Raw genomic sequence first — 27,642 nt, 5'->3', positions numbered from 1 at the left:
GTGATAGTCGCGCTATCATGGATAGTGAGTCCAGTTCTGTGCCCAGGAAAGATATTTTCTGACTGGGAGACAGGGAGCTCTTCGCCCAATTGACACTCAGACCCAAATCCTCGAGGTGATCGAGTAAAATGGTCGTGTGTTCTATGAGCACTGCGCGAGATTGCGCTAGAATCAGCCAATCGTCCAAATAGTTCAGCACTCGCATGCCTCTCATTCTGAGGGGTGCGAGCGCCGCATCCATGCACTTCGTAAATGTACGGGGTGCTAGGGACAAACCGAACGGCAGGACTGTGTACTGATATGCCTGGCCCTCGAAGGCGAATCTCAAATATCGCCTGTGACGTGACGCTATCTGTATTTGAAAACACGCGTCTTTCAGATCTATTGACACAAACCAATCTCCTTGGCGAATCTGCACAAGGATTTGCCTGGTCGTGAGCATCCTGAACTGTCGCTTCACAAGCACTTTGTTCAGTTGCCTTAGATCTAGTATGGGTCTGAGACCCCCGTCTTTTTTCGGTACCAGGAAGTATCTGCTGTATAGCCCTCCCTCGCTCTGATCTTGAGAGAGAGGTTCTATGGCCCCTTTGCTCAATAGTTTCGTCACCTCGGCTCGAAGTAGATGTGCTACTTCTGCTTTTACCGTGGTCTCGACGCGCGCCACATAGCGGCGAGGGCGTCGGCGAAACTGCAGCGAATAGCCTCTTTCTATAATGTTCAGCACCCACTTCGAAACCCCGGGTAGCTTTGCCCATGCGTCTGCATGGATAGCTAGGGGTCGAATACGAAGCGCGCTCCGCTCGCTCAGCGATGGAGAAGCTTCGGTGTGCTGTAACACAAGCGTGTCGCTCGTGACATTTGAGGCATGGGGCGCGCTGATGACAGCGGGCAGATTGCCCGCGCTCGACTCCTCTGCGGTGGTTAACCGCGAGGGGGAGGGCTGGGCGGTTCCCGTGGGAACTGTCATGTCTATGTGTGGATGTGGGCGCGGGACAGCGGGCACATTTATCACACCGAAAGCATCGTTCGCTTGCGTGAAGCGAGTGCACGTTGGTTTCGTTTTTACAGAAACCGTGAGACATGCATAACGTGGTGTTAGTGGGCACATTCACCATGTTTGAAGCGCAATCGGTCTGAGCCGATTCATGTGCGCGAGCCCTGTGTGACGGGCTGTGCTTGTGTGTAGAGATGGGCACTGGGCAGTGGGCATTCTTCTTACACATAAAGCACCATCGGCCGTGGCCGGGACACCAGAAAAAATTCACACTTATGGGATTTATCTGGGTAGCCGTAAAAACGGCGTTTGTGTGCAGGCAAGCGGGTGACAGAACCGACTTGTTTACTGCAGGATACACTGGAACAGTCACATTTACTGGAACTGAACGAGCGAGAAGTTGCCATAGAAACAGAGAGCGTCAACATGCTGGCGTTTATTGCAGGCCTGCGTGCATTACAACAGGCTTGTTCACTGCAATATTGACATTTCCAGTCGCCTGAATTCCAGAGGGGAATGGGAAATGTATAGGAAAAAGGAGGTTGGTCCGTCCGCAGCGGGACCAGAAAAACTCCCTTTTTTCCTTACGCCAGTGACGCACGGAACACCATAGAAACGGTGTTTGGGTGCAGGCGAGCGGGTTGTACAACGCGCTCGTTGGCTGCAAAATACACATCTGCAGTCGCCTTTTCAGGGAACTGACAGAGCGAGCATTGACGGCATAATTTTATCTGCCGGTAGACCCGGGGATCGAACGCGGGTCTCTCGCGTGCAAAAACCTGAGAGTCTGCCACTGGGCCACAGGGGGAGACACATTGTAACTCAGTTAGCGCGAGTATTATAAGAGACCGTCAACGTGCTGGCGTTTGTTTGCAGGCATGCGTGTATTACAACAGGCTTGCTCACTGCAATACAGACATTTCCAGTCGCCCGAACTTCAGAGGGGAATGAGAAATGTACGAGAAAGACGAGGTCGGTCCATCCGCGGGGGGACCAGAAAACGCTCTTTTCTCCTTTCGCCAGTGACGCACGGAAACCATAGAAACGGTGTTTGGGTGCAGGCGAGCGGGTTGTGCAACGCGCTCGTTGGCTGCAAAATGCACGTCTGCAGTCGCTTTTCAGGGAACTGACAGAGCGAAGCATTGGCGGCATAATTTTAACTGCCGCTAGACCGGGATTCGAACTCCGGTCTCTCGTGGGAAAAACCAATGATTCCGCCACTGAGCCACAGGGGGGGAACGCAAAGGTTTTTGGATGCACGAGCATATAAGAGCGTCACATGCTTTCTTCGGCGTATGCTTGCAGGCGCGCTTGTATTAAAACAGGCTCGCCTGCTGCAATATTGATATTTCCAGTCGCATGATCAGGGAACTGGGAATATGTATGAGAAATTGAAGGTTAGTCCATCCTCGGAGGGACTAAAAAACACATCTTTCTCCTTTCGCCGGTGAGTGACGCATGAATGGGGCGCAGAAGGCAGGGTAGCTTTCTTATAACGTAAAGAAAAACTAACCCCGACCGTCCGCTTCCAGCCTCCCTTGTGAGCGGCGCAGTTTGCGCGGCTTGAACAGAGGGAGAGAGAAAGCTAGCCCCGTGACCGCCCGCTCCTGACATCCTCTGTGAGCGGCGCGGTGTGCGCGGCTCGAACAGAGGGAGAACAGGTATCGTCCCCCAAGCAGGCAAGGCAAGCGGGCGAACCGGCAAGCTTTGCGGGTTGGGGGGGGGGCGGAGGAGCAGTCTCGGAGAAGGATGCCAGGTGAGTCCTCAGAGTCACCATAGGCAGTACCTAACTCGCAGTGAGGGCAGTCGCCGTCAGCGAGTGCGAGAGCTGCGTGATCAGGAAAAGGGGCGTCTTGAAAAAGACGCCCAGCTCTTTTAGTGCAATGGGAGTGTGTGTCGCGGCGGCGAGCACACACACATACATAAACACAGTAGCAGAGAAAGGATATAATGCCGGAAAGCGCAGCAGGAAGGCAAGGAAGGCGGCGCGGCCAGCGACTTCAGTGACTCGTCCCGCTGAAGGTGCTCTCTCTCGACGGCGCGGCTTCTAATCCAGCTCCAGCGATGCGTGTGCTTCGCTTGAAGGATGAAAAATCAGATAATAGCTGCCTGCGAGCGATATTTATAGGCCTAGACCACGCCCATTTCGGCGGGACGTGACGCAGCGGGCGCGAAGTGCCCTGATTGGGTCTGACGTCACGCCAGGCCTCGCTCGATAGGCTGCTGCAGTTGCCGCAGAGCAGCCAATAGGCGCGCGAGCTGTCTCGCCTATGTCTGCATTGCTGCTGCAACGCGTTTTGCATTATTACAAAATTAAGGATAATTTTTGGCTTCAATATCTCGCGGAAAAGGATTTTCCCCTAGCGTAAGATATCTTACGCAGTACGAGAGACCTCTCGTAAGAGAACACTCAGTAAAGCGCACATATCCTGCAGAAACACTCAGTAAAGCGTATATATCCTGCAGAAACACTCAGTAAAGCGTATATATCCTGCAGAAACACTCATTAAAGCGCATATATCCTGCAGAAACACTCAGTAAAGCGCATATATCCTGCAGAAACACTCATTAAAGCGCATATATCCTGCAGAAACACTCAGTAAAGCGCATATATCCTGCAGAAACACTCAGTAAAGCGCATATATCCTGCAGAAACACTCAGTAAAGCGCATATATCCCGCAGAAACACTCAGTAAAGCGCATATATCCCGCAGAAACACACAGTAAAGCGCATATATCCTGCAGAAACACTCAGTAAAGCGCATATATCCTGCAGAAACACTCAGTAAAGCGCATATATCCTGCAGAAACACTCAGTAAAGCGCATATATCCTGCAGAAACACTCAGTAAAGCGCATATATCCTGCAGAAACACTCAGTAAAGCGCATATATCCTGCAGAAACACTCAGTAAAGCGCATATATCCCGCAGAAACACTCAGTAAAGCGCATATATCCCGCAGAAACACTCGGTAAAGCGCATATATCCCGCAGAAACACTCGGTAAAGCGCATATATCCCGCAGAAACACTCGGTAAAGCGCATATATCCCGCAGAAACACTCAGTAAAGCGCATATATCCCGCAGAAACACTCAGTAAAGCGCATATATCCCGCAGAAACACTCAGTAAAGCGCATATATCCCGCAGAAACACTCAGTAAAGCGCATATATCCCGCAGAAACACTCAGTAAAGCGCATATATCCCGCAGAAACACTCAGTAAAGCGCATATATCCCGCAGAAACACTCAGTAAAGCGCATATATCCTGCAGAAACACTCAGTAAAGCGCATATATCCTGCAGAAACACTCAGTAAAGCGCATATATCCTGCAGAAACACACAGTAAAGCGCATATATCCTGCAGAAACACTCGGTAAAGCGCATATATCCCGCAGAAACACGCAAAGCGCATATATCCTGCAGAAACACTCAGGAAAGCGCATATATCCTGCAGAAACACTCAGTAAAGCGTATATATCCTGCAGAAACACTCAGTAAAGCGTATATATCCCGCAGAAACACACAGTAAAGCGTATATATCCTGCAGAAACACTCAGTAAAGCGCATATATCCTGCAGAAACACTCAGTAAAGCGTATATATCCTGCAGAAACACTCAGTAAAGCGCATATATCCTGCAGAAACACTCAGTAAAGCGCATATATCCTGCAGACACACTCGGTAAAGCGCATATATCCTGCAGAAACACTCGGTAAAGCGCATATATCCTGCAGAAACACTCAGTAAAGCGCATATATCCTGCAGAAACACTCAGTAAAGCGCATATATCCTGCAGAAACACTCAGTAAAGCGCATATATCCCGCAGAAACACGCAGTAAAGCGCACATATCCCGCAGAAACACTCAGTAAAGCGCATATATCCCGCAGAAACACTCAGTAAAGCGCATATATCCTGCAGAAACACTCAGTAAAGCGCATATATCCTGCAGAAACACTGTAAAGTGTATACTGTATCCTGCAGAAACACACAGTAAAGCGCATATATCCTGCAGAAACACTCGGTAAAGCGCATATATCCCGCAGAAACACTCAGTAAAGCGCATATATCCTGCAGAAACACTCAGTAAAGCGCATATATCCCGTAGAAACACTCGGTAAAGCGCATATATCCCGCAGAAACACTCAGTAAAGCGCATATATCCTGCAGAAACACTCAGTAAAGCGCATATATCCCGCAGAAACACTCAGTAAAGCGCATATATCCTGCAGAAACACACAGTAAAGCGCATATATCCTGCAGAAACACACAGTAAAGCGCATATATCCTGCAGAAACACTGTAAAGTGTATACTGTATATATCCCGCAGAAACACTCGGTAAAGCGCATATATCCTGCAGAAACACTCATTAAAGCGTATATATCCTGCAGAAACACTCGGTAAAGCGCATATATCCCGCAGAAACACTCAGTAAAGCGCATATATCCTGCAGAAACACTCATTAAAGCGTATATATCCTGCAGAAACACACAGTAAAGCGCATATATCCCGCAGAAACACTGTAAAGTGTATACTGTATATATCCTGCAGAAACACTCATTAAAGCGTATATATCCTGCAGAAACACACAGTAAAGCGCATATATCCTGCAGAAACACTGTAAAGTGTATACTGTATATATCCTGCAGAAACACTCATTAAAGCGTATATATCCTGCAGAAACACACAGTAAAGCGCATATATCCCGCAGAAACACTGTAAAGTGTATACTGTATATATCCTGCAGAAACACTCATTAAAGCGTATATATCCTGCAGAAACACACAGTAAAGCGCATATATCCTGCAGAAACACTGTAAAGTGTATACTGTATATATCCTGCAGAAACACTCGGTAAAGCGCATATATCCTGCAGAAACACACAGTAAAGCGCATATATCCTGCAGAAACACACAGTAAAGCACATATATCCTGCAGAAACACTCATTAAAGCGTATATATCCTGCAGAAACACACAGTAAAGCGCATATATCCCGCAGAAACACTGTAAAGTGTATACTGTATATATCCTGCAGAAACACTCGGTAAAGCGCATATATCCTGCAGAAACACTCGGCAAAGCGCATATATCCTGCAGAAACACACAGTAAAGCACATATATCCTGCAGAAACACACAGTAAAGCGCATATATCCCGCAGAAACACTCAGTAAAGCGCATATATCCTGCAGAAACACTCATTAAAGCGTATATATCCTGCAGAAACACTCAGTAAAGCGTATATATCCTGCAGAAACACTCAGTAAAGCGCATATATCCTGCAGAAACACACAGTAAAGCGCATATATCCTGCAGAAACACTCAGTAAAGCACATATATCCTGCAGAAACACTGTAAAGTGTATATATCCAGCAGCCATGTCACCCTGTAGCCCAAGACTGGTTGCCCACTGAAGCTAAGCAGGGCTGGGCCTGGTTAGTACCTGGATGGGAGACCTCCTGAGAAAACCAGGTTGCTGCTGGAAGAGGTGTTAGTGAGGCCAGCAGGGGGTGCTCACCCTGTGGTCTGTGTGGGTCCTAATGCCCCAGTATAGTGACGGGGACACTATACTGTCAAAGAGCACCGTCCTTCGGATGAGACGTTAAACCGAGGCCCTGACTCTCTGTGGTCATTAAAAATCCCAGGATGTCTTTCGAAAGAGTAGGGGTGTAACCCCGGCATCCTGGCCAAATTTGCCCAGTGGCCTCTGTCCATCATGGCCTCCTAATCATCCCCATACTGATTGGCTTCATCACTGTCTCCTCTCCACCAGTAAGCTGGTGTGTGGTGGGCGTTCTGGCGCAATATGGCTGCCGTCGCATCATCCAGGTGGATGCTGCACATTGGTGGTGGTTGAGGAGATTCCCCCTTCTATGTAAAGCGCTTTGAGTGCTGAGAAAAGCGCTATATAAATGTAATGAATTATTATTATTATTATTATTATTACTGTATATATCCTGCAGAAACACTGTAAAGTGTATACTGTATATATCCTGCAGAAACACTCGGTAAAGCGCATATATCCTGCAGAAACACTCAGTAAAGCGCATATATCCTGCAGAAACACTCAGTAAAGCGCATATATCCTGCAGAAACACTCAGTAAAGCGCATATATCCTGCAGAAACACTCTGTAAAGCGTATATATCCTGCAGAAACACTCAGTAAAGCACATATATCCTGCAGAAACACTCAGTAAAGCGCATATATCCTGCAGAAACACTCATTAAAGCGTATATATGGGGTGTGATTTGAGGCTCACTGGAGAGGGACGTGTAGAGAGCAAACGTCCTGAGGTTGCTCAGCTCTTGTCTGCGTGTTTCCTCAACGCTGGATCTGAAGATGTGTTCCCACGCGTAGAGTTTCAGGAGCTTGATCCCCCTCAGAAGCTCGTTGGTTTTCTTCAGTCTCTCACTGGTGTATTCCTGTAACACACACACACAGACACACACACACACACACACACGATGACATCACTGCGTACTCCATGCATTACAATCCCACAATGCTGACTGATTTTACAATACACTCATGCTGATGTACAGTATATGCTTTCTATTCTATTTCTAACTTTATGAAGGCTACTGTATCATATTTGATAAATTAATTTCTAAGGCCTTCAAATGATCAACATGATCAAAACTTTGCTGATAAACCAGTCGCATAAAATCTACTCCATTCCTTCTGTCGTCTGATTGATAGTTTAGATATTTTTAGCAAGTAAAAGTCTTTTAGTACAGATGTCCTCCATCTCGTGCTTCGCGTGTTTTTCTGCTGTGAAATCTGCACTGATTTACTGTATAACATTTATATTGTTAGTAATATTTCAAGAAACACTTACCGGACTGAAGCAACTTCTGTTTACTTTATCATTATCATTATCATTGAATTGCATTATATGTTTTAAAACTACGGAGCTTTGATCATAAAACTAAGCATTTAAATATAATTTTATCAAGACATTATTAGCAGATATACACTGATATTTATATGCATTTTATGTTTATAGTTTGCTATATGATAAATATCTCACTGATTTACATTACAAGCATCAGAATTTCATCACATTTGGTCCATATAAATATCAGCATCTGCACCAAATTGCATATTTTTGCTCAGCTTTTTGACTCAGGAGAGTTTGAGCACCATATTCTCACTATATCATACGATATAAATTATAAAAAGTGTGTTGCATCAAATACTCAACACATATGCAAACTTTCTTTAAATAAATGAATCCATTTTTTAAAGAAATATGTTATTTTATATGTCAAGCTTTACAGGGTTACTATAGTTATTGACAGTCTATGACTCACCAGAGTGCTCTTCTGCGCGCGTGAGAGTCGAGTGGCCACGAAATACTGCAGCGGAGCCAAAGCCATGATGACAGTCGCCCCGATCAGAGCGCTCACTCCCAGCAGATAGTAGAGGAGTAACACACCAATGACAATCTACACATGAAATAATCAGAAGATTTACAATGCAACATGTATTCATGTAGGTGGTTGAATAATGTTAAACGAAACAATCCCTGATGCTAACCTGAACTGGTATGGCCCACAGGTTGGGACAGAGGAAGAAGAACCACATGAGGTGGTTGGTGTCTCGGGCCACGAGACTGCAGATCTGAGCCGTGGTCATGTCACCCATAGACATGTTAGACGTGCACAGGCGCATGATCTTATTGTAAATCTTAGTCTGTGGGAAAAAGAACAATGACGAAATGTTACTAGAAAAATATCAAAGGATTGTCATTAATCTTCATCTTACCAATTAAAGTCAAATAAAAGTTGTTTTTGTATGGAATATTGCAGTGTTTATACTAAATGATTTATCAGTGCACATCATTATAGTTTTAATAATCTTGAATCAGAATTACAGCAGCATCTCTTCTCTTCTCTGATGACGAGGGCGGGGCAACCTGTCACTCACATGAGATCAGCCAATAACAAACCACATCCATCCAACCAGCCAATCAATTCTCCACAGACACAATCAAGCCCCGCCCACATCTGTTCTTGTTCCAGAAGCGTTTCACTCGGATATTTGAAAAAACTTGCACAACTTCGGGGTTTATTAATCATACCTGAATGGCTCCTCTGAGTTTTATCCCGGTCTCAATGGCCACATAATACGAGGCCTGTAGGAAAGTTCTCTGCAGCAACAGGGCCAGAAACAGCAGAACAGCGAGAACATACGCATTCGCCAAGAACGCCTGCGAGGAGATGAAGTGCACTCCAAGCAGCTTCACCTATAAAGACACATAGAGTGAAAAAGAGTGTGGGTGTAAAGTGTGTAAAATATTGATCAATGGGTGAATCTTGAAGAAACATGTCCAGGTCACATTTCACCCCATAATTTAATGATTTTTCTTTAATGTTGCCGTTTGAGCATGAAAAAGCTCTGCAAAGCTCCAGATCTTCTCTATATCAGTGTCAGTGTTTCTGAACTCCTGAAACGCCTCCATTGAGTTTCTTCCGGGAACAAACGCGTCACAATATTCCTCATTTAAATAATTAATACGCAGAATAAAGGGGCGGGACCTGGTTGAGTTAGTTAGTAGTGTGTTAAACTGGCAGTTATGGTAAGGGGCGGGACATTTCCCAAACACACTCGAAGCGCTCGACCAATCACAACACACTGCACCAGCCGACCAATCAGAGCACGGTGTGCTTTTCAGAAGGAGGGGCTTCATAGAAACAGGAACTAAACAGAGTGTTACTGACAGACTGGGAAGAGAGGAGCCGCAACAATGGAGAATATGAGGAAAATAATGTGATTTGAATGCAAAACTCCCCATATTCATTAAAGCTCAAGAGCTTCATCTCAAAGCTATCAAAGCCATTTCTGTGCTCTTGAAGCCACTTAAGTGTGTTCAAACTGATCATGTGATGAGATAAACATTACATCATCTTGTGTAAAAATAGAGAATCATGTATTTTTAGCAAGAGAAATTGTGCACCTACAAATTAGCAACAAAACATTTCAGAAGAAAGTAATATGAACTTGTTTCAAAATCAGGTTTTCCATAAACCATTTGCATATCAAGTGACAAATATTATGCAGCGGCACACAATCAGATTTGACAAGTACTGAACTGAAACGCAAAGCAATCGTCCTGAGTGTTTGTCAGGAACATGGCTACTACACATTCAAAGAGGCAACATTTAAAACGCTGGTGCTTCAGGGATACAGATGTCACAGAACAGCGCCAGATGTTGCACTAGAACTTACTAACGCTATAATGCTTTCTTGTTGCTCTCCAAAAAATGCATTAATACTGGAAAGGGGCAAAAATATTATTCCAAATTATTTTAAAATGCAAATAGGTCTTTAAACATATCATGGTCCAACTTTCTAAGGTTACTTGGACACTGAAGTCACACATTATATATTTATATTTTTTTTTTTTGTAAGTGAAACACAAAAATCAAGAATTTTAAAGAATATGTATGCAGCTCTTTTTAACACGTTTCAATAAGGTCCCATTACTTAACATTAGTAAATGCATTAACAATAAGCAATACATTTGTTAAGGTAGGCTATTTATTTATCTTTGTTAACATTGATTAATTTATTAACATTAACTAAGCTTAATAAATGCTTTGTTAAAATAAAAAAAAATTCATAATAAGTTCACGTTAACTAATGTAGTTAAATATATAGTTCAGTCATGAAACTCTAGATGGCAGGCTAATCTGAACACAATGACATCATCTAACACGGCTCGAGCTGATTGGACAATGAGCTTGCTGCTTAACTAGCAGTTTTTCAGAAACCCTCCACCTCCCCCGCTCCACCTGTATAGATCTGATACGGGTATTTTCATGTGTTATATAACAGAATCAGCATAGCAGATCTATTCGCCAAGACCAAACATATCAACACTGCCATATCCATCACCATGACAAACCCTCAGAGAGTTTGTTAACTAATGGAGCCTTAGACATTGTAAAGTGTTCCCATAAAATCTTTCCGAAAAGGATGGAAAAGCACTAAACAAGTAGTCAGTTTTACTCATGAACTTTATTCCAGTTCCACGCAGCTCTCAAATCAAACATGAGTTGGACATCAATAATTGGACACTCCTTGATTTGATGTTTAGTTATGGAATGCAATGACGTCCAGGCAATTTTTAAAGGTCCGTGCACACTGAGTCCGAAGTATACGTATTCGTCATTTGGTGGCTCTGAAATGTCAAAAAAAATGCTTCCAAAATGCTTGCTACGGATGCAAAAAACGCAGAAAATCGAACCCGATCCAATTTTTTTTTATGACGGATGAAAGTTTCGGAGGCAGTGTGTAAACGTGATTGACACAATGTGAGGTCGCATTTATTTTTTAACGTGCAAAAATTTCGGACGAGAATATCGGACTCAGTGTGCAAGGACCTTAAGTGTGGTTTAACTGTCCAAACACCTGTAGGGGCCACTGTACGTGCTGTAATATGTGCATTGGTACCGGAGGCAGAGCGCTGTGATTGTCACTGCTGACGTGATGAACGATCCCCGAGATGCAGAGCGGCCCGGCGAAGCCCAGCAGATCCGCTATGAAGCGGAAGGTGATGCTGAGCACCAGACGTCTGCCGAACGCCAGCCGAAGGGAACGCCAGATCCACCTCGAGCCCTTCAGCGGGACCGGCCCGTCCTCCTGCACACACACCGAGAGAGAGAGATGACCGATAAACCAGCGGGGAGGACAGACGCAGATTCCCAGCAAGCAATTTTGCGTTTAAAAGACGTCTAATAGCCGTCCGAACACAGCCCAGACGTCTAGGCTAAAATTTGGGCTGTCAGTGAAAATTTAATAGACGTCTAAACCCTAGACCAAGAATAGACTAGTCATCAATTAGATCAAAAAAGAAATGAAATGAGTGAATAAATGAAACCAAAGACTGTTAGACTTTGCTTACATGATGGAATATCACACATCTCGCAGGTTATTTCGGAAAAAAAAAAGACATGTAACCAAATTCAAAGTTATTTTGGCTAGAAGTGGGTGAAAGAGATGACAGATGAGCCAGCAGTGATGACAGACGCAGATTATGAGATTCGCTGACTATTTAATTTTAATAACCTCTCAACTGGTAATTTAGTAACTGATGCACAGATTATGTAAAATCCACACCTAAACACATTTTCTACCATGTCTTACATAAGGGGCTTAATCTGAAGTGTTTCTGAAGTCCCGTCTGTTTTTTCAGGACAAAGGGGATAAAAGCAATTCTGCTGTATTCGGGACACTCACGGTTATACAAGTGCACGTCTACAAAACCACAGGACGGTTCTGACAAAAAAACAAAAAAAAGTTTGCAGATCTCTGATTTTGGCAGAGAAAGAGATCCTGCTGTTTAAACTTATGTAATGTCTGCGTACATGGAGCTCTTCCCTGAAATCCAGATTATACATCACTGACCTTTCATGAACCAGCACACAATTTGAGTGATATCATAAATGTTATGTCTGTATTCACTCTGTATTTTTCAATTAAGAGTTTGTAACATTCCACAATGCATCAGACTCAAACTTTAAAGGGGTGGTATAATGCCCTTTTCACAAGATGTAAAATAAGTCTTTGAGTGTGTATGTGGAATTTAAGCTCAAAATACCCCACAGATATTTTTATATAGCATGTAAAACGCACCGTTATTGTGTCTGTCCCTTTAAATGCAAATGAGCTGTTGCTCCCGGCACAGAGGGCGGAGCTTCAAGAGCTTGTGTCCTTTTACCTCACACACACACACACACACTGAACATTTCAAAAACTTTTAGCCTTTTGTGATTCAAACCGAAGTCAGACAATGATGGAAAGACTCAAGAAGAATGCTCAAACAGCAACATTACACACTAACTAAAGTTAGAAAAGTCAAATCATTATCAACCACCCCTTTAAAAGTGATTTCTAAACAGTTCACTTGACGATCATGACGACTATGAATATCTACATACAGTAAAAAGAGTTGTATGACACAATGTTCTTCATAATGTTGTATAATACCGTTCAAAAGTGTTAAAAAGAATAATAAAAAAAAATATTCAAGGATGCATTAAATTGATAAAAAGTGACAGTAAAGACATTTGTAATGTTACAAATGTTTCCAGTAAACGCTGGTCTTTTGAACTTTCTATTCATCCTGACAAACTCATTAATTATTATTTGAATTATCACTCAGTGAGTCACTTAACCATGTATTACTGTCTCTGTAAGGTTTTTGTCTTTCAAACACATTAAAATGTACAAATACACGTGATTTCATACGTTATATATTTATATACAATGCAGGGATCCAACTTTTTTTTTTTTTTGTCAGCTTTGCCCTTGAAGCAAGCACTTATATTTTAAGTTAATAATAAAGTCAATATTAAATGAAGTCAATAATAATAATAATAAATAATAATAATAATAAAACAAAGTTAATTTTTCTGAATGGAATATATTTTCTTTCTTTTTGTATTTTTATATCAATATGGTACAAGATTATTATGTTCAAAATCTTCAAATCAATGCGATAAACGAGTCAGGTCCAAAATAATTCTAAAAAGTAATCAAAAAGTAGTCAGAGTACATTACCATAAAGAGTAATCTAGCAGAGTAATCTAGATAATGTTACTAACTACAACTTTTGTCATTTTTCTAATTTGGAATCTGTAATTGACTACAATTTAAAAGTAAATCTACCCAGCACTGGCTCAATAGAATAAAGTGAAACTTCGTAATGTTATACGGATTGCTTTGACGCAGTGAAGGAGTGAACGCACCGTTTGCGCGTCGAAGGCCTTGCGGAGCCTCTGGTAGTTGGTGAGAGCCCTCATGGATATGGGCAGCTTGCCGATGGTTTTCAGGTCGATGGGCCGCTGGTGTGCAGATGTGATGAAGGTGTTCATCCACCAGTACGTGCTCTTCGACAGCAGGTTTACGAAAGGTTGGAGGAACCGAACGCCCAAATCCTGAAGATCATCGGGTGGCTTCACCTCCGTGGGAAACGCAAACCACATGTAGCGCTGAAACCCAACGAGAACGCAGGCATTAGTGAAGCTTCGACAGCTTTATGTGCATTTCCATCTCAAAAACATCAACAATCATTTCGCTGCTGCTGTTTTGGAAAGTTTGTCACTTAATGTTGGAACATGGATGCAGGAATTCACTCCTATTTAGACGCATAGAGCATCGATGAGGGCATCTATGGGGTCCGGCTGAAATTTGCTGTTCTAATTCATCCTAAATGGGCTCAATAGATCTTGGGCAAATTAATATTTGTAGAATAACTTTACAAGAATAACTGGACTTGCCAATTACGTTTGAACATATAGTTTACTTCAATCCCCCAAAAAATCCTTTGCAAAGGTGATTCTAGGGTTTGAAAAGATGTTCATAACAGTATATAAGACTCACATTTTACCTCTATTTGACTGTTTTTAAGAAATCCCTTGTGAAAAAGAAGTGCACTCAAATGTACTGAATGCGCACTTCAAATCTTAAACACTTCATGCATGTTTTTTAACACACTTAAGTAGACTTTTATAAAGTGCACTTTGCAATAATTAAAAGTTGTACTTTAAAGTACACTTTGCGTAATTGTTTTATAATCTTTTGTGCTTCACACTTATTTTGATGTGTTGACTAACATACTAAAGCAACTGTAAAATGCATGATTATTAATTACAAATTGCAACACAATACAATTCAAATACATGATGACATACAGGTACAGGTTTTAATATAGAAATTACATTAAAGTCCAACTGAAATCAAAATGGACCGTATTTACTTTGTTAGCGCATATTACTAGTCTTGTGGTGAACAATTAATCCGTGCAAGTTAAAACACACAAAAAAATGTTTTGGCTTCGTAATCTTTAATCAAAATCTGAAAATGCCCCTCCCCTCTGCATTGGAGGACCTTCCCTGATGACGTAGGTTTGAGGACTTAGGTTGGGAAACGCTTAACCACTCCCCTCAAATCGTTAGTCTGTAATGAGCGAGAGATGGAGAGGAGGAGCGCTAGAGTAAAACCCTGCCCTCTGTTCAATATTCCTTTTCACTGGGAAATACGTCACAGCACTGGAGAAAAGTCGTTTGCAACTTCCGGTTCACGCGGACTTTAAAGTATATTTTTACTTCCCATGTTTATCAGTACATTCGGCTGTACACGTTAAATGATGTTTTATTAACAAAGTTCGGGAGGAGCAGGTTCAGATAATTAACCAAATTATGCACAGCTGGAGATTAATCAGTAATCAACTCAATGACAGAGTATAAATTCACAGCAGACCTATCTCTGTTCATTGAAAGTTTGTCAGAATTTGGCTGCGCCCTATCTTCCCAACATGTCCGAATCAAGCTCTCCCATCCGATGAAGGAATTTTGCGTCCTTTTGGAATATTTGCCAGAATCCTCGGGTGTTATATTGCGGGCGTCAAGCCAAATAAACGGGTCATTGCCACCACGGGCGAAATACCAGCGATCTTCTTCCGCATTTTTTTTTTTTTTCTAAACCAGATCATTCAAGTAACGTTTTTCCTGCCATGGAGAATGGTCTAAAGACTTGCAAAGCACCACGCTCGCGTTTCGGGCAATGCCGCCCTCTTCACGTGAAAGAACGGGCTTCTCCAGCAGCTCTAGGCCGAAGCCGCAGGCCCTCAAAGAGCAGCGCCGCAGATTCAGTACCGGTCGGCCAGCCTACACTCTCAACCCCGTTGGCTGAACTCCGCGAGCGCTCCGCTCCGTGGTTAAATTTCGCATCGCATTCAGTTGTTCAGTTATAACGAGGGGAACACGTTTTAAATGGTGTCGGTCCAAATTATTTTCTGTCATTAACGCGCTGCTTTCTTGTGGCTAAAACTCACAAGTAGGCCTACAGTAGCTCGCGGCCTCGTGCATTACGTGCTGAACGCATGCGCTCAGAATCTTTAACCTAACTTATATCGTTAACTATGTTCTGCAATTTATCTGCATAAATCGCGTAGAAACTTAGTTATAGCATAAATGTTTTTATACATGGTTACAAGCAATGTGCTTCACACCAATAGTTTAGTGATCCTTAAATTAAACAAAATTAAACAAACACAAAGTGCCTAAACAAAATTAATGCAAAGCGTCGTCTTTTACGTAAGCTGTCTCCTTAGTAACCAGCAACAGATAAACGAACAATCGTTATCTAAATCAGAGTGTACTTTGACGTTGTTAATCATCAAACGTTCAATAATTGATCTTTCAGCCCTGCACAGTTTGGCTAAGCTCTGGATTCCAAACGCAGGTTAAAACCATGCGTTCAGCCTCATCGAATCCTGGTCATTAATTTGAACACAGTTGATCTCCAGTCCTCACGGCAATCAATCAATCAATCAATCAATCAATCAATCAATAAATAGGACTTTCTGATCTCGTCCACCTCTCAGACAGTCAATATCGTTCTAAGCAAACTGATATCTGTGCTCGGCCACTTAAACAACAGAAATGCATAATCCTGCAAGGATTTCATCTTTAACCTCCTCTTCATCGCGTCTTAGATTAACGCACAAAAAAGATGACCATCAGCTCTCCAAACCCCACTCTCCTCCTCCCTTTGCTCATCCAGACACTGCAGGAGCTCATTGGTTTCATGTTATTTTCTCCTCTGCCACAGCAGTGATGTTTCCTCTGCTCCCACAGGTTCTCTGTAACTCTGGCTATTTGCTCCATTGCCGCAACAGTGATGTCTCCTCTGCTCCCGCAGGAGCTCTGTTCCCTTAGCTAATCTTGTTTGCTGCCACTGCAGTGTCTCCCCTGCCCCCACAGGATTTCCGTTTCTCTCGCTATTTTTCTCCCCTGCCACAGCTGTGATGTCTCCTCTGCTCCTGCAGGAACTGTGTCTCCGGCTAATTCTCCACTGCTTCAGCAGTGATGTCTCCTCTGCTCCTGCAGGTTTTCTGTTACTCCGGCTAATTCTCCACTGCCACAGCAGTGATGTCTCCTCTGCTCCCACAGGTTTTCTGTTACTCCGGCTAATTCTCCACTGCCACAGCAGTGATGTTTCCTCTGCCCCCACAGGTTTTCTGTTACTCCGGCTAATTCTCCACTGCCACAGCAGTGATGTCTCCTCTGCTCCCACAGGTTTTCTGTTTCTCCGGCTATTTTCTCCACTGCCACAGCAGGGATGTCTCCTCTGCTCCCGCAGGTTTTCTGTTACTCTGGCTAATTCTCCACTGCCACAGCAGTGATGTTTCCTCTGCCCCCACAGGTTTTCTGTTACTCCGGCTATTTTCTCCACTGCCACAGCAGTGAGGTTTCCTCTGCCCCCACAGGTTTTCTGTTACTCCGGCTATTTGCTCCATTGCCGCAACAGTGATGTCTCCTCTGCTCCCGCAGGAGCTCTGTTCCCTTAGCTAATCTTGTTTGCTGCCACTGCAGTGTCTCCCCTGCCCCCACAGGATTTCCGTTTCTCTCGCTATTTTTCATCCCTGCCACAGCTGTGATGTCTCCTCTGCTCCTGCAGGAACTGTGTCTCCGGCTAATTCTCCACTGCTTCAGCAGTGATGTCTCCTCTGCTCCTGCAGGTTTTCTGTTACTCCGGCTAATTCTCCACTGCCACAGCAGTGATGTTTCCTCTGCCCCCACAGGTTTTCTGTTACTCCGGCTAATTCTCCACTGCCACAGCAGTGATGTCTCCTCTGCTCCCACAGGTTTTCTGTTACTCCGGCTAATTCTCCACTGCCACAGCAGTGATGTTTCCTCTGCCCCCACAGGTTTTCTGTTACTCCGGCTAATTCTCCACTGCCACAGCAGTGATGTCTCCTCTGCTCCCACAGGTTTTCTGTTTCTCCGGCTATTTTCTCCACTGCCACAGCAGTGATGTCTCCTCTGCTCCCGCAGGTTTTCTGTTACTCCGGCTAATTCTCCACTGCCACAGCAGTGATGTTTCCTCTGCCCCCACAGGTTTTCTGTTACTCCGGCTATTTTCTCCACTGCCACAGCAGTGATGTCTCCTCTGCTCCTGCAGGTTTTCTGTTACTCCGGCTAATTCTCCACTGCCACAGCAGTGATGTCTCCTCTGCTCCCACAGGTTTTCTGTTACTCCGGCTAATTCTCCACTGCCACAGCAGTGATGTTTCCTCTGCCCCCACAGGTTTTCTGTTACTCCGGCTAATTCTCCACTGCCACAGCAGTGATGTTTCCTCTGCCCCCACAGGTTTTCTGTTACTCCGGCTATTTTCTCCACTGCCACAGCAGTGATGTCTCCTCTGCTCCCGCAGGTTTTCTGTTACTCCGGCTATTTTCTCCACTGCCACAGCAGTGATGTCTCCTCTGCTCCCGCAGGTTTTTTGTTACTCCGGCTATTTTCTCCACTGCCACAGCACTGATGTCTCCTCTGCTCCCGCAGGAACTCTATTTCTCTGGCTAATTTTCTATACTGCTGTAACAAGGCTGCAGGAACTGTTTCTCCGGCTAATTCTCTACTGCCACAGCAATGAGGTTCCTTTTGCTCCCTCAGGATTTCTGTTACTCTAGCTACTTTCTCCCCTGCCGCAGTAGTGATGTCTCCTATGCTCCCGCAAGCTCTGTTTCTCTGGCTAATTATCTACTGCCACAGCAGTGAGGTTTCCTTTGCTCCCACAGGATTTGTTACTCCAGTTCATTTTCTCTACTGCTAGCAGTGATGTGTCTGCTCCAGCAGCAGAACTGTTTCTCTGGCTAATCTCGTCTTCTGCTTCAGCCTTTCTCCGTCCAGCGAGCTTCGGTCTCCCAGAGGATGTACTGTAGCATGAATCTAAGTTTTCTCTTCTGTCCAGCGAGCATTGGTCTCCCAGCGGACACTGCATGCATCTGTTTTCTCTTCTCTGCAAGCATCGGTCTCACAGCGGAGGCAGTCCTTCCGTCCAACCTCATAGACTGCCCAAATAATTCCAAACGCGAATTCTTCTCGCCGCTCGGCTACCTAAACCATGCTATACACAATTCCGCAAGGCCGCCCTTTCATCACGCACCTCCTCGCCCTAAGTTTATGGATAACTTACTCTAATCAGCGGAATGGCTTAACCTTTTTCTACGATTACATCTCTCTCCCCCTCGATTTAAGCCGTTGACAGCTCCTTCCAATAGTTGTCACGGCTTTCCCAGGGGGGAAAGTGGTCAACTAACAGAATCCTGGTCCATCGCGACAAACTAAACTATGCACTGCATCAACAAAGGTCGTTCTTACTCACCCGCGTTAATTGCCACTCCTCAGATGCCTCATCTGGAACTCCGCTTGATCAGTTGGTAATAACTGCCAAACACGTTCCAGGAGCACAAAATCAAATCGCTGACTCTCTCCCATTACTCTTTCCAGAAATTCAGGACGTTGGTGTCAGAAGCATAAAAAGCTTAATAGAGCTATCTAACCAGCATTCAGTTTTCAATAAATTAGTCTACGGTAAGCCTGCCCCCGCCATAAATAAATCTCAAACATCCCTGCTCATTAAAGGATTCAAGAACTTATCCCACTCGTCCGGATACCAGTCAATCTATTGCAATTGACATACTCACCAAATGTATTCCAACACTCTGTCTCGCATACCATTCCACCAACTCCATCTGCACACTGGAAGCACGTCTGTCCTAGCTGTCTTCGGTTTTCTCCACCGCTCCGAATTGACTATCACATCTAACGTCGACTCAAATACCCATCCTTCAATCTCAGATTTACAGATCGTAGATATCGGAACCATATTTTCTTCATTAAACAAGTAGTAAACTGATCGAGCAAAAAGGTCACTTCGTTTACATTTTCAATTAGCCAACCCCCATCCAACTATACCACTCGTTTTATTTACTGCAGTATAAACGTTCAATGTTCAAATCCCCACTCGGCCCACATTAGAAGCGTTCAAAACCTACATCAGATCCAGCCGCTTCCACATCAAAACGCTCACCAAGCCATAATTAAATCATTCATTTCCATCACCTGCTGCGCTCCATCCATTGTCACTCTCAGTACCAGTACCAAGCTCCAACCCACTTCCAGTAACATTTGGTTCGCTGCGTTCAAGCTCGATACAATAAACATCTACAATACAGTGTATTTTTACAAACAATGGCAGGCTCCCCCGTTCGCACGCGTAACGGCTCCTCGTTCAAGGGCCGGGCTCTGTCCCCCTTCCGAAGCGCTGATCGAGCCCTCCCGTTCGAATCGCAGTGAGAGTCTGCCCGTCTTAGTCGTCGTGGGACGGCCGCGCTCGTGTCGCTGTGTGGGCTCCCCATTCGTCGGGCCGCGAGGGTTCTGTTCCCGTGTCCCAGCCCCCTTCGAAGCGCCGGTCGAGCCCCCCGACAGAGTCCAGCGGGCGCCCTCCCTTCCGCTGGCGAGGCCTACCCATCCGATGCCGTGAGCATCCAAGTTCCCGTCGGACGCTGCGAGGGCCCTCCCAGTTGAATGGCTAAACTCTTTCTCAAATCATGCTCGTAAAAATCTTGCGTCATCGAGTTGACAGTTCAACTGCCGAATGGGCTTATCCGTCCGATGCCGTGAGCATCCAAGTTCCCGTCGGATGTCGCGAGAGCCCTCCCGGTTGAACAGTCAAGCTCGTTTTTAGTAAATACCTTCTCATGCCCTGCACTTTTTGGGGGGATTAATTCCACATTTTACGATTGCTGTCCTGCGCTCACCTGGCTTTTATGGGGGGAGTACTCTGGGTTCGGGCCTAACTCCGAGCTCGGAGCCCTCCCCCCGGACAGCACGCCAAATACGCATAAACTTATTGTACTAATTATATGTAGATGTGAACTCGTGAAATGATGTTTTATTAACAAAGTTCGGGAGGAGCAGGTTCAGATAATTAACCAAATTATGCACAGCTGGAGATTAATCAGTAATCAACTCAATGACAGAGTATAAATTCACAGCAGACCTATCTCTGTTCATTGAAAGTTTGTCAGCATCCCTCCTCCACCCCATCTCCTCACTTCCAGTTCCAGTAGCGGTTTTTGGCACGGACGAACCGGGCAATCGCCCGGGGCGGCATTTTTGGGGGGGCGCCGCCGCCGGCACGAGCAGAAGAAAAAAAAAGAAAAAAAAAATCTGTGCCGCGAAGCGGTTTTCTATTATCTATCATTTCACTGTGTGGGGAATTGGCAAATTTGCGCCCCCTGCAGCTGCAGGCACCCCTGCTTGCTGAGAAGATGCCGTGCACAGAAGCTGTTTATTTGAGAAGGGGAAAGGGGAGGGGGCGCGGAGGCGCGGAGGCGCGGGCGCGGATGACAGTTCACCTCTGGGTCTCTCCCAAATGAAAGGACAAGGGGGGGAGACGGGGGGATCCATATAGTTATCTAAGTCAGTCACACCTCGACTTTCTTCCAAATAACCCACATTTCATTCATAATATTATAAATACAGGCCTCTATATTTCCCGCACATTTTTGTTTTTCTGAATTGTCTGAATGGCTAATAAAAATAGGTAATACAAAACGATTACTTGGTCACCACCACCAAGGTGAATTGGTTTAGTCTTGACTTCTGGTCGTGACTCGTCGTGAGTGACAGTTGGTATGGGGGGGATCAGGGGAAATCTGTTGATTGTCGATGTCGAGTGCCAAATAAGAGATGGACAAGAAAGGTCAAAGCCATCAGGTGCCCAATTTAGAAATTGATCTCCGCTCCGCTCGAAGGGGGTCTCGCCCAGGGTGTAATTCAATGTAGAACCGCCACTGTCCAGTTCCATCTACACTTACCAACTGGGGGGAGTACTCTGGGTTCGGGCCTAACTCAGAGCTCGGAGCCCTCCCCCCGGACAGCACGCCAAATACGCATAAACTTATTGTACTAATTATATGTAGATGTGAACTCGTGAAACATATTTCAAAGACATTAGAAGTATGAAATGACTTAAATATATACTGAAGTCATACATTTAAAATGCAACTAAATGCATTTAATGTGCATTTTAAACTATAATATATTTTCATTTAATTGTGATAACATCCAATTAAGCATCTGAAAACATTACATCCAGTTCACACTTCAAAACAATTATTTAAATGAATTTATTTCTGTTATAGGTAATCTTTTTAAAAAAAGTATACTGAAATTTATTTCTTTTTCAACAAGGGTTACAGAAGTAAAACTATTAGCTCTATTAAACAAACATGAGTAAGACTTGATCCTTGTTTTGCACAATAGATTGCATGTCTGGATACTTTGTTTACAAATTGTTTCTAAACTACAAAATTACATATAATTATGTCCCAAAACAGATGATGCATAATATTTCTTGGCAAACTGTAATTTGACACTACTTGAATTGTATTATTAGTATGTAGCCTATAGCTGTTTTTTCCCCATCTGGTAATTTCCCAAAACTTTATTCTAATAATGTGAGGCCGAACACGGTACGGTTACGAGATGGGATTATCCCCAGTGATGAGTTATGCACATTCATTTTGAAGCAGTCATAAGTTCAAGACCTGGCCTGAGCCTCCGCTCTCCTCAGAAGCAACAGAACACAAGCGTCCCGATAAACAGCTTAGCGAAGCAAGAGAAGAGTGAGGGATTTGCGTCAACAGAAGTTGATTGTGAGTTGCGTGGTCATTTGATTCGGCTGTAAACTACAGAAGTGCAGGTTCTCAGCATTTTAATCTCACATCGAGCCACAGCAGGGCTATTACGCAACACACAGAGCGGATCATGCCGGACTTAAAGCGACGATGTCCTCATGCATACATCTGATGTCTGACATGGAGGAGAATGATTACGAGGCATTTTCTCAGACAAGCTACAAATATATATTTTTATTTATTTATTTATTTATTTATGGCAACACTTTACAATAAGGTTCCATTTGTTAACTTTATTCATGAAAAATGCTTCTAAATCATTTATTAATTGTAGACTATGTTCATTTTGACACTTACTAATACATTGTTCAAATCAAAAGTTGTTTGTTAATTTGCTAGGAACTTACAATGAACAGCTGTATTTTTATTGATTGATGTTAACAAGATTAATACATTCTGAAGCAAATGTTTTGCTCAATGTTAGTTAATGCATTAAAAATGGGACTTTATTAAAGTGTTATAATTTCGTTTTCTGCCAGATAATTTCAGTTGTAAAAGAAAAGATATACAGTATATATACTTGATATAAAAAATTAAAAAATTCTTACTGACCCCACACTTTTGAATGGTAGAGCACATATGTGCTCTACCATTCAAAAGTGTGGGGTCAGTAAGATTTTTTTTTTTTTTTTTGGAGAAATAAATGAAATCAATACTTTTATTCAGCAAGGCTGCATTAAATTGATCAGAAGTGATAGTAAAGACATTTGTAATGTTAAAAAAAGATTCTATTTCATATAAATAAAATACAACTTTCTATTCATCAAAGAATCCTGAAAAAATAATCGTCCACAAATGTTTTCAACTTTGATAATAATCATAAATGGTTCTTGAGCCTCAAATCATCATATTAGAATGATTTCTGAAGGATCATGTGACACTGAAGACTGGAGTAAAGGTGCTGAAAATTCAGCTTTAAACACAGGAGTATAATATATTTTAAAATATATTTAAATAGAAAACAGTTATTTTGTCATTATATTTAACAATATTACTCTTACTTTTTTTGTATTTTTAATCAAATAAATGTAGCCTTGGTGAGCATAAGAGCCTTCTTACTGATCTGAAACTTATGAACTTATGAAACTTATATTTATATATATATCCTAATAGCAATATATTTTTATATATACAGTAAGCATAGAGTCATAGACAGTTCCATTAAACACAAGATACAGATATCCCAGATATTCCCGCTATATTCCCGGATCCCACACTTACCCTGCGCAGGATCACGTTGACCTCGACCCCCAGCAGAAGCCCGTACAGGAGCGCCAGGAGTCCCGTGATGCAGAACCGCAGCTGTCTCGGCCCGATGCCGTGAGAGTCGTACTTCACAAACTTGATGGTTTTGGTGATAAAGGCCAAAGTCCAATAGATCAGCAGTGCTGGACAGGAAGAAAAATATTTCCATATGTCTGTGTATCTATGTATCATCTGTTTACTCTTTACTGTTTACAGTCTATTTTATAACTGTACCATATACTGTATCTCTTTTAATCCCTTTTATAACTGTTTTTCATTTTCCTTGCTTTTATTTTGTGATTATTTTAATTCCTTTCTGTGTAAAGCATTTTGAATTGCCATAGTGAATGAAATTTGCTAAGTAAATAAACATCAAGTGTAGTGTCAGTTCTGGCAGGTCACCTTAGTCAAGCTCGCATCAGTGACTCTCAACTGATCCACGTCTAGCTATAGGAATACAACGCCTATCACTGTATACATATATAAGCTCCTTCAGTATTATCAGCAGCTATCGTGTTTCTCAGGAGCAAAATACCCTCCTCCATCCCCAGCTCCTCTCGTTTCTCAGGAGATAATTACCCTACTCCATCCCCAGCTCCTCTCGTTTCTCAGGAGATAATGACCCTCCTCCATCCCCAGCTCCTCTCGTTTCTCAGGAGATAATGACCCTCCTCCATACCCAGCTCCTCTCGTTTCTCAGGAGATAATGACCCTCCTCCATCCCCAGCTCCTCTCGTTTCTCAGGAGATAATGACCCTCCTCCATCCCCAGCTCCTCTCGTTTTTCAGGAGATAATGACCCTCCTCCATACCCAGCTCCTCGCGTTACTCGGAGATAATTACCCTCCTCCCTCCCCAGCTCCTCTCGTTTCTCAGGAGATAATGATCCTCCATCCCCAGCTCCTCTCGTTTCTCAGGAGATAATGACCCTCCTCCATCCCCAGCTCCTCTCGTTTCTCAGGAGATAATTATCCTCCATCCCCAGCTCCTCTCGTTTCTCAGGAGATAATTACCCTACTCCATCCCCCGCTCCTCTCGTTTCTCAGGAGATAATTACCCTCCTCCCACCCCAGCTCCTCTCGGTTCTCAGGAGATAATGACCCTCCTCCCACCCCAGCTCCTCTCGTTTCTCAGGAGATAATTACCCTCCTCCTTCCCCAGCTCCTCTCGTTTCTCAGGAGATAATGACCCTCCTCCATCCCCAGCTCCTCTCGTTTCTCAGGAGCGAATTACCCTCCTCCATCCCCAGCTCCTCTCGTTCCTCAGGAGATAATGACCCTCCTCCATTCCCAGCTCCTCTCGTTTCTCAGGAGATAATTACCCTACTCCATCCCCAGCTCCTCTCGTTTCTCAGGAGATAATTACCCTCCTCCCACCCCAGCTTCTCTCGGTTCTCAGGAGATAATGACCCTCCTCCCACCCCAGCTCCTCTCGTTTCTCAGGAGATAATGACCCTCCTCCATCCCCAGCTCCTCTCGTTTCTCAGGAGATAATGACCCTCCTCCATCCCCAGCTCCTCTCGTTTCTCAGGAGATAATTACCCTCCATCCCCAGCTCCTCTCGTTTCTCAGGAGATAATGACCCTCCTCCCTCCCCAGCTCCTCTCGTTTCTCCCCAGCTCCTCTCGTTTCTCAGGAGATAATTACCCTCCATCCCCAGCTCCTCTCGTTTCTCAGGAGATAATGACCTTCCTCCATCCCCAGCTCCTCTCGTTTCTCAGGAGATAATGACACTCCTCCCTCCCCAGCTCCTCTCGTTTCTCAGAAGATAATGACCCTCCTCCATCCCCAGCTCCTCTCGTTTCTCAGGAGCGAATTACCCTCCTCCATCCCCAGCTCCTCTCGTTTCTCAGGAGATAATTACCCTCCTTCCCTCCCCAGCTCCTCTCGTTTCTCAGGAGATAATGACCCTCCTCCCTCCCCAGCTCCTCTCGTTTCTCAGGAGATAATTACCCTCCTCCATCCCCAGCTCCTCTCGTTTCTCAGGAGATAATGACCCTCCTCCATCCCCAGCTCCTCTCGTTTCTCAGGAGATAATGACACTCCTCCCTCCCCAGCTCCTCTTGTTTTGCAGGAGCGAATTACCCTCCTCCATCCCCAGCTCCTCTCGTTTCTCAGGAGCGAATTACCCTCCTCCATCCCCAGCTCCTCTCGTTTCTCAGGGGCTAATTACTCTCCTCCATCCCCAGCTCCTCTCGTTTCTCAGGAGATAATTACCCTCCTCCATCCCCAGCTCCTCTCGTTTCTCAGGAGATAATTACCCTTCTTCTCTCCCCAGCTCCTCTCGTTTCTCAGGATTTGGCATTCTGATTCCCCTTGAATCAGAATAAATGATATCTGCATACATTCATGTTGTGTCTGTTCTGTTTACCCTAAGGGGGGTTATTGCTGCTCTTATCTAGGCTAGGCTGCATGGATGCGCAGGGAGTTCTCACCCAGAACAGAACCATACCGCCAATCCAAACTGTATGCTAATTGCCAATCGTATTTGACAATAGTGGTCCTGACAGAATTGCCTTGCCATATAGAATAAGAGCCTACTGTCTGTTCACTGCCAGTATTTTGACAACATTCAGTGTTTATCTCAGGGATGATAATAATAACTGCACTGATGTGAATCTGGAATGGTTTATTATACCTATAAGCAGCTTGGGGAAGTTGGAGGTCTCGATGTTGTGGTAATAGATGATGGATGTGATGGCGGCCAGAATCCCGAGTCCTGCCGGCATGTAGAGGTGAAGATGACGAGACTGATTAAACCTGGAGAAGAAACACATTCAGTTATTAAACACTGCAGAACACACACACACACACACACACACACGACTCAAGCTGAACCGCATGTGTTATTATCTGTTATTCTGTGCCGAAAGACTGATTCAAGTCTGAATTTTCAGCATCATTACTCCAGTCTTCAGTGTCACATGATCCTTCAAAAATCATTCTAATGTGATTATTTGATGATCAAGAAACATTTATGATTATTATCAGTGTTGAAAACAGTTGTGCTGTTTCAGATTTTTGAAATCGTGATACATTTTATTTTTCAGGATTCTTTGATTAATAGAAAGTTAAAAAGAACAGCATTTACTTGAAATAGTGGTAACACTTTACAATAAGGTTCATTAGTTAACATTCATGTGCAATTAACTAACAATGAGCAATACATGTGTTACTGTATTTATTAATCCTTGTTAATGTTAGTTAATAAAAATACAGCTGTTCATTGTTCATGGTAGTTCACAGTGCATTAACTAATGTTAACAAATACAACCTTTGATTTTAATAGTGTATTAGTAAATGTTGAAATTACAGTTTTTTTTCGATTGCTAAACGACAGTGAGCACAACTGGAGTCACATGTGCAAAACTCTAACTACAGTCTGCACTACCAACAGTCACCTGAGCTAAACAGTTCACATCACCTGCAAAACTCACCCCAAGCAACACAACTCTTAACACATGGCTCAAAACAGGCTCAGTGCAGCCAAACACTACACACAACCCTCACTGAGATAACACACACTGTCACTCAGAACACACTGAGAGGAAACACACTAGCATCAAACACCAATACAGAAAATACTAACTTTTCATCTTTACAGTTTGAACAATTTCAATTTAACCCTAACCCTAACATAACAATTCTTTAAGGTAAATGAAAATTAGCAGTTTGTGTCTGTAGTAATTTACGGAATTACAGTAATGAGAAAAAAAAAGGTAGAAACTAAAAGTACATACTGTAATTCGAACAAATAATTGAGGGGTGTATTCAGCTGAAATTGCAGTCATCAGTGTTTGAAAGGCACAAGGCTGAAATCTATTCTGTTTTGAATGTGTGGTTC

General features: G+C 43.7%; 1 protein-coding gene across 2 annotated transcripts in view; it reads right to left on the bottom strand.

Moving 5' to 3' along the window:
- Positions 1-27,642, bottom strand: part of abcc8b (ATP-binding cassette, sub-family C (CFTR/MRP), member 8b) — a 98,352-nt gene that overhangs the window by 64,451 nt on the left and 6,259 nt on the right. For both annotated transcript variants that reach the window (XM_082182143.1, XM_082182144.1), the window contains exons 4-11: positions 26,437-26,558; positions 23,777-23,943; positions 13,751-13,993; positions 11,454-11,642; positions 9,079-9,243; positions 8,535-8,690; positions 8,309-8,443; positions 7,255-7,417 (exon numbers count right to left, since the gene is read on the bottom strand). In XM_082182143.1, the coding sequence (XP_082038269.1) occupies positions 7,255-7,417; positions 8,309-8,443; positions 8,535-8,690; positions 9,079-9,243; positions 11,454-11,642; positions 13,751-13,993; positions 23,777-23,943; positions 26,437-26,558 (1,340 nt within the window). The remainder of the gene's footprint in view (positions 1-7,254; positions 7,418-8,308; positions 8,444-8,534; positions 8,691-9,078; positions 9,244-11,453; positions 11,643-13,750; positions 13,994-23,776; positions 23,944-26,436; positions 26,559-27,642) is intronic.

This window comes from Leuciscus leuciscus (genome assembly GCF_965113295.1).
Source record: "Leuciscus leuciscus genome assembly, chromosome: 10".
In the NCBI taxonomy this organism is placed as follows: Eukaryota; Metazoa; Chordata; class Actinopteri; order Cypriniformes; family Leuciscidae; genus Leuciscus; species Leuciscus leuciscus.
Note: the sequence above shows the minus strand (reverse complement) of the source record. Positions and strands in the feature narration are given on the sequence as shown.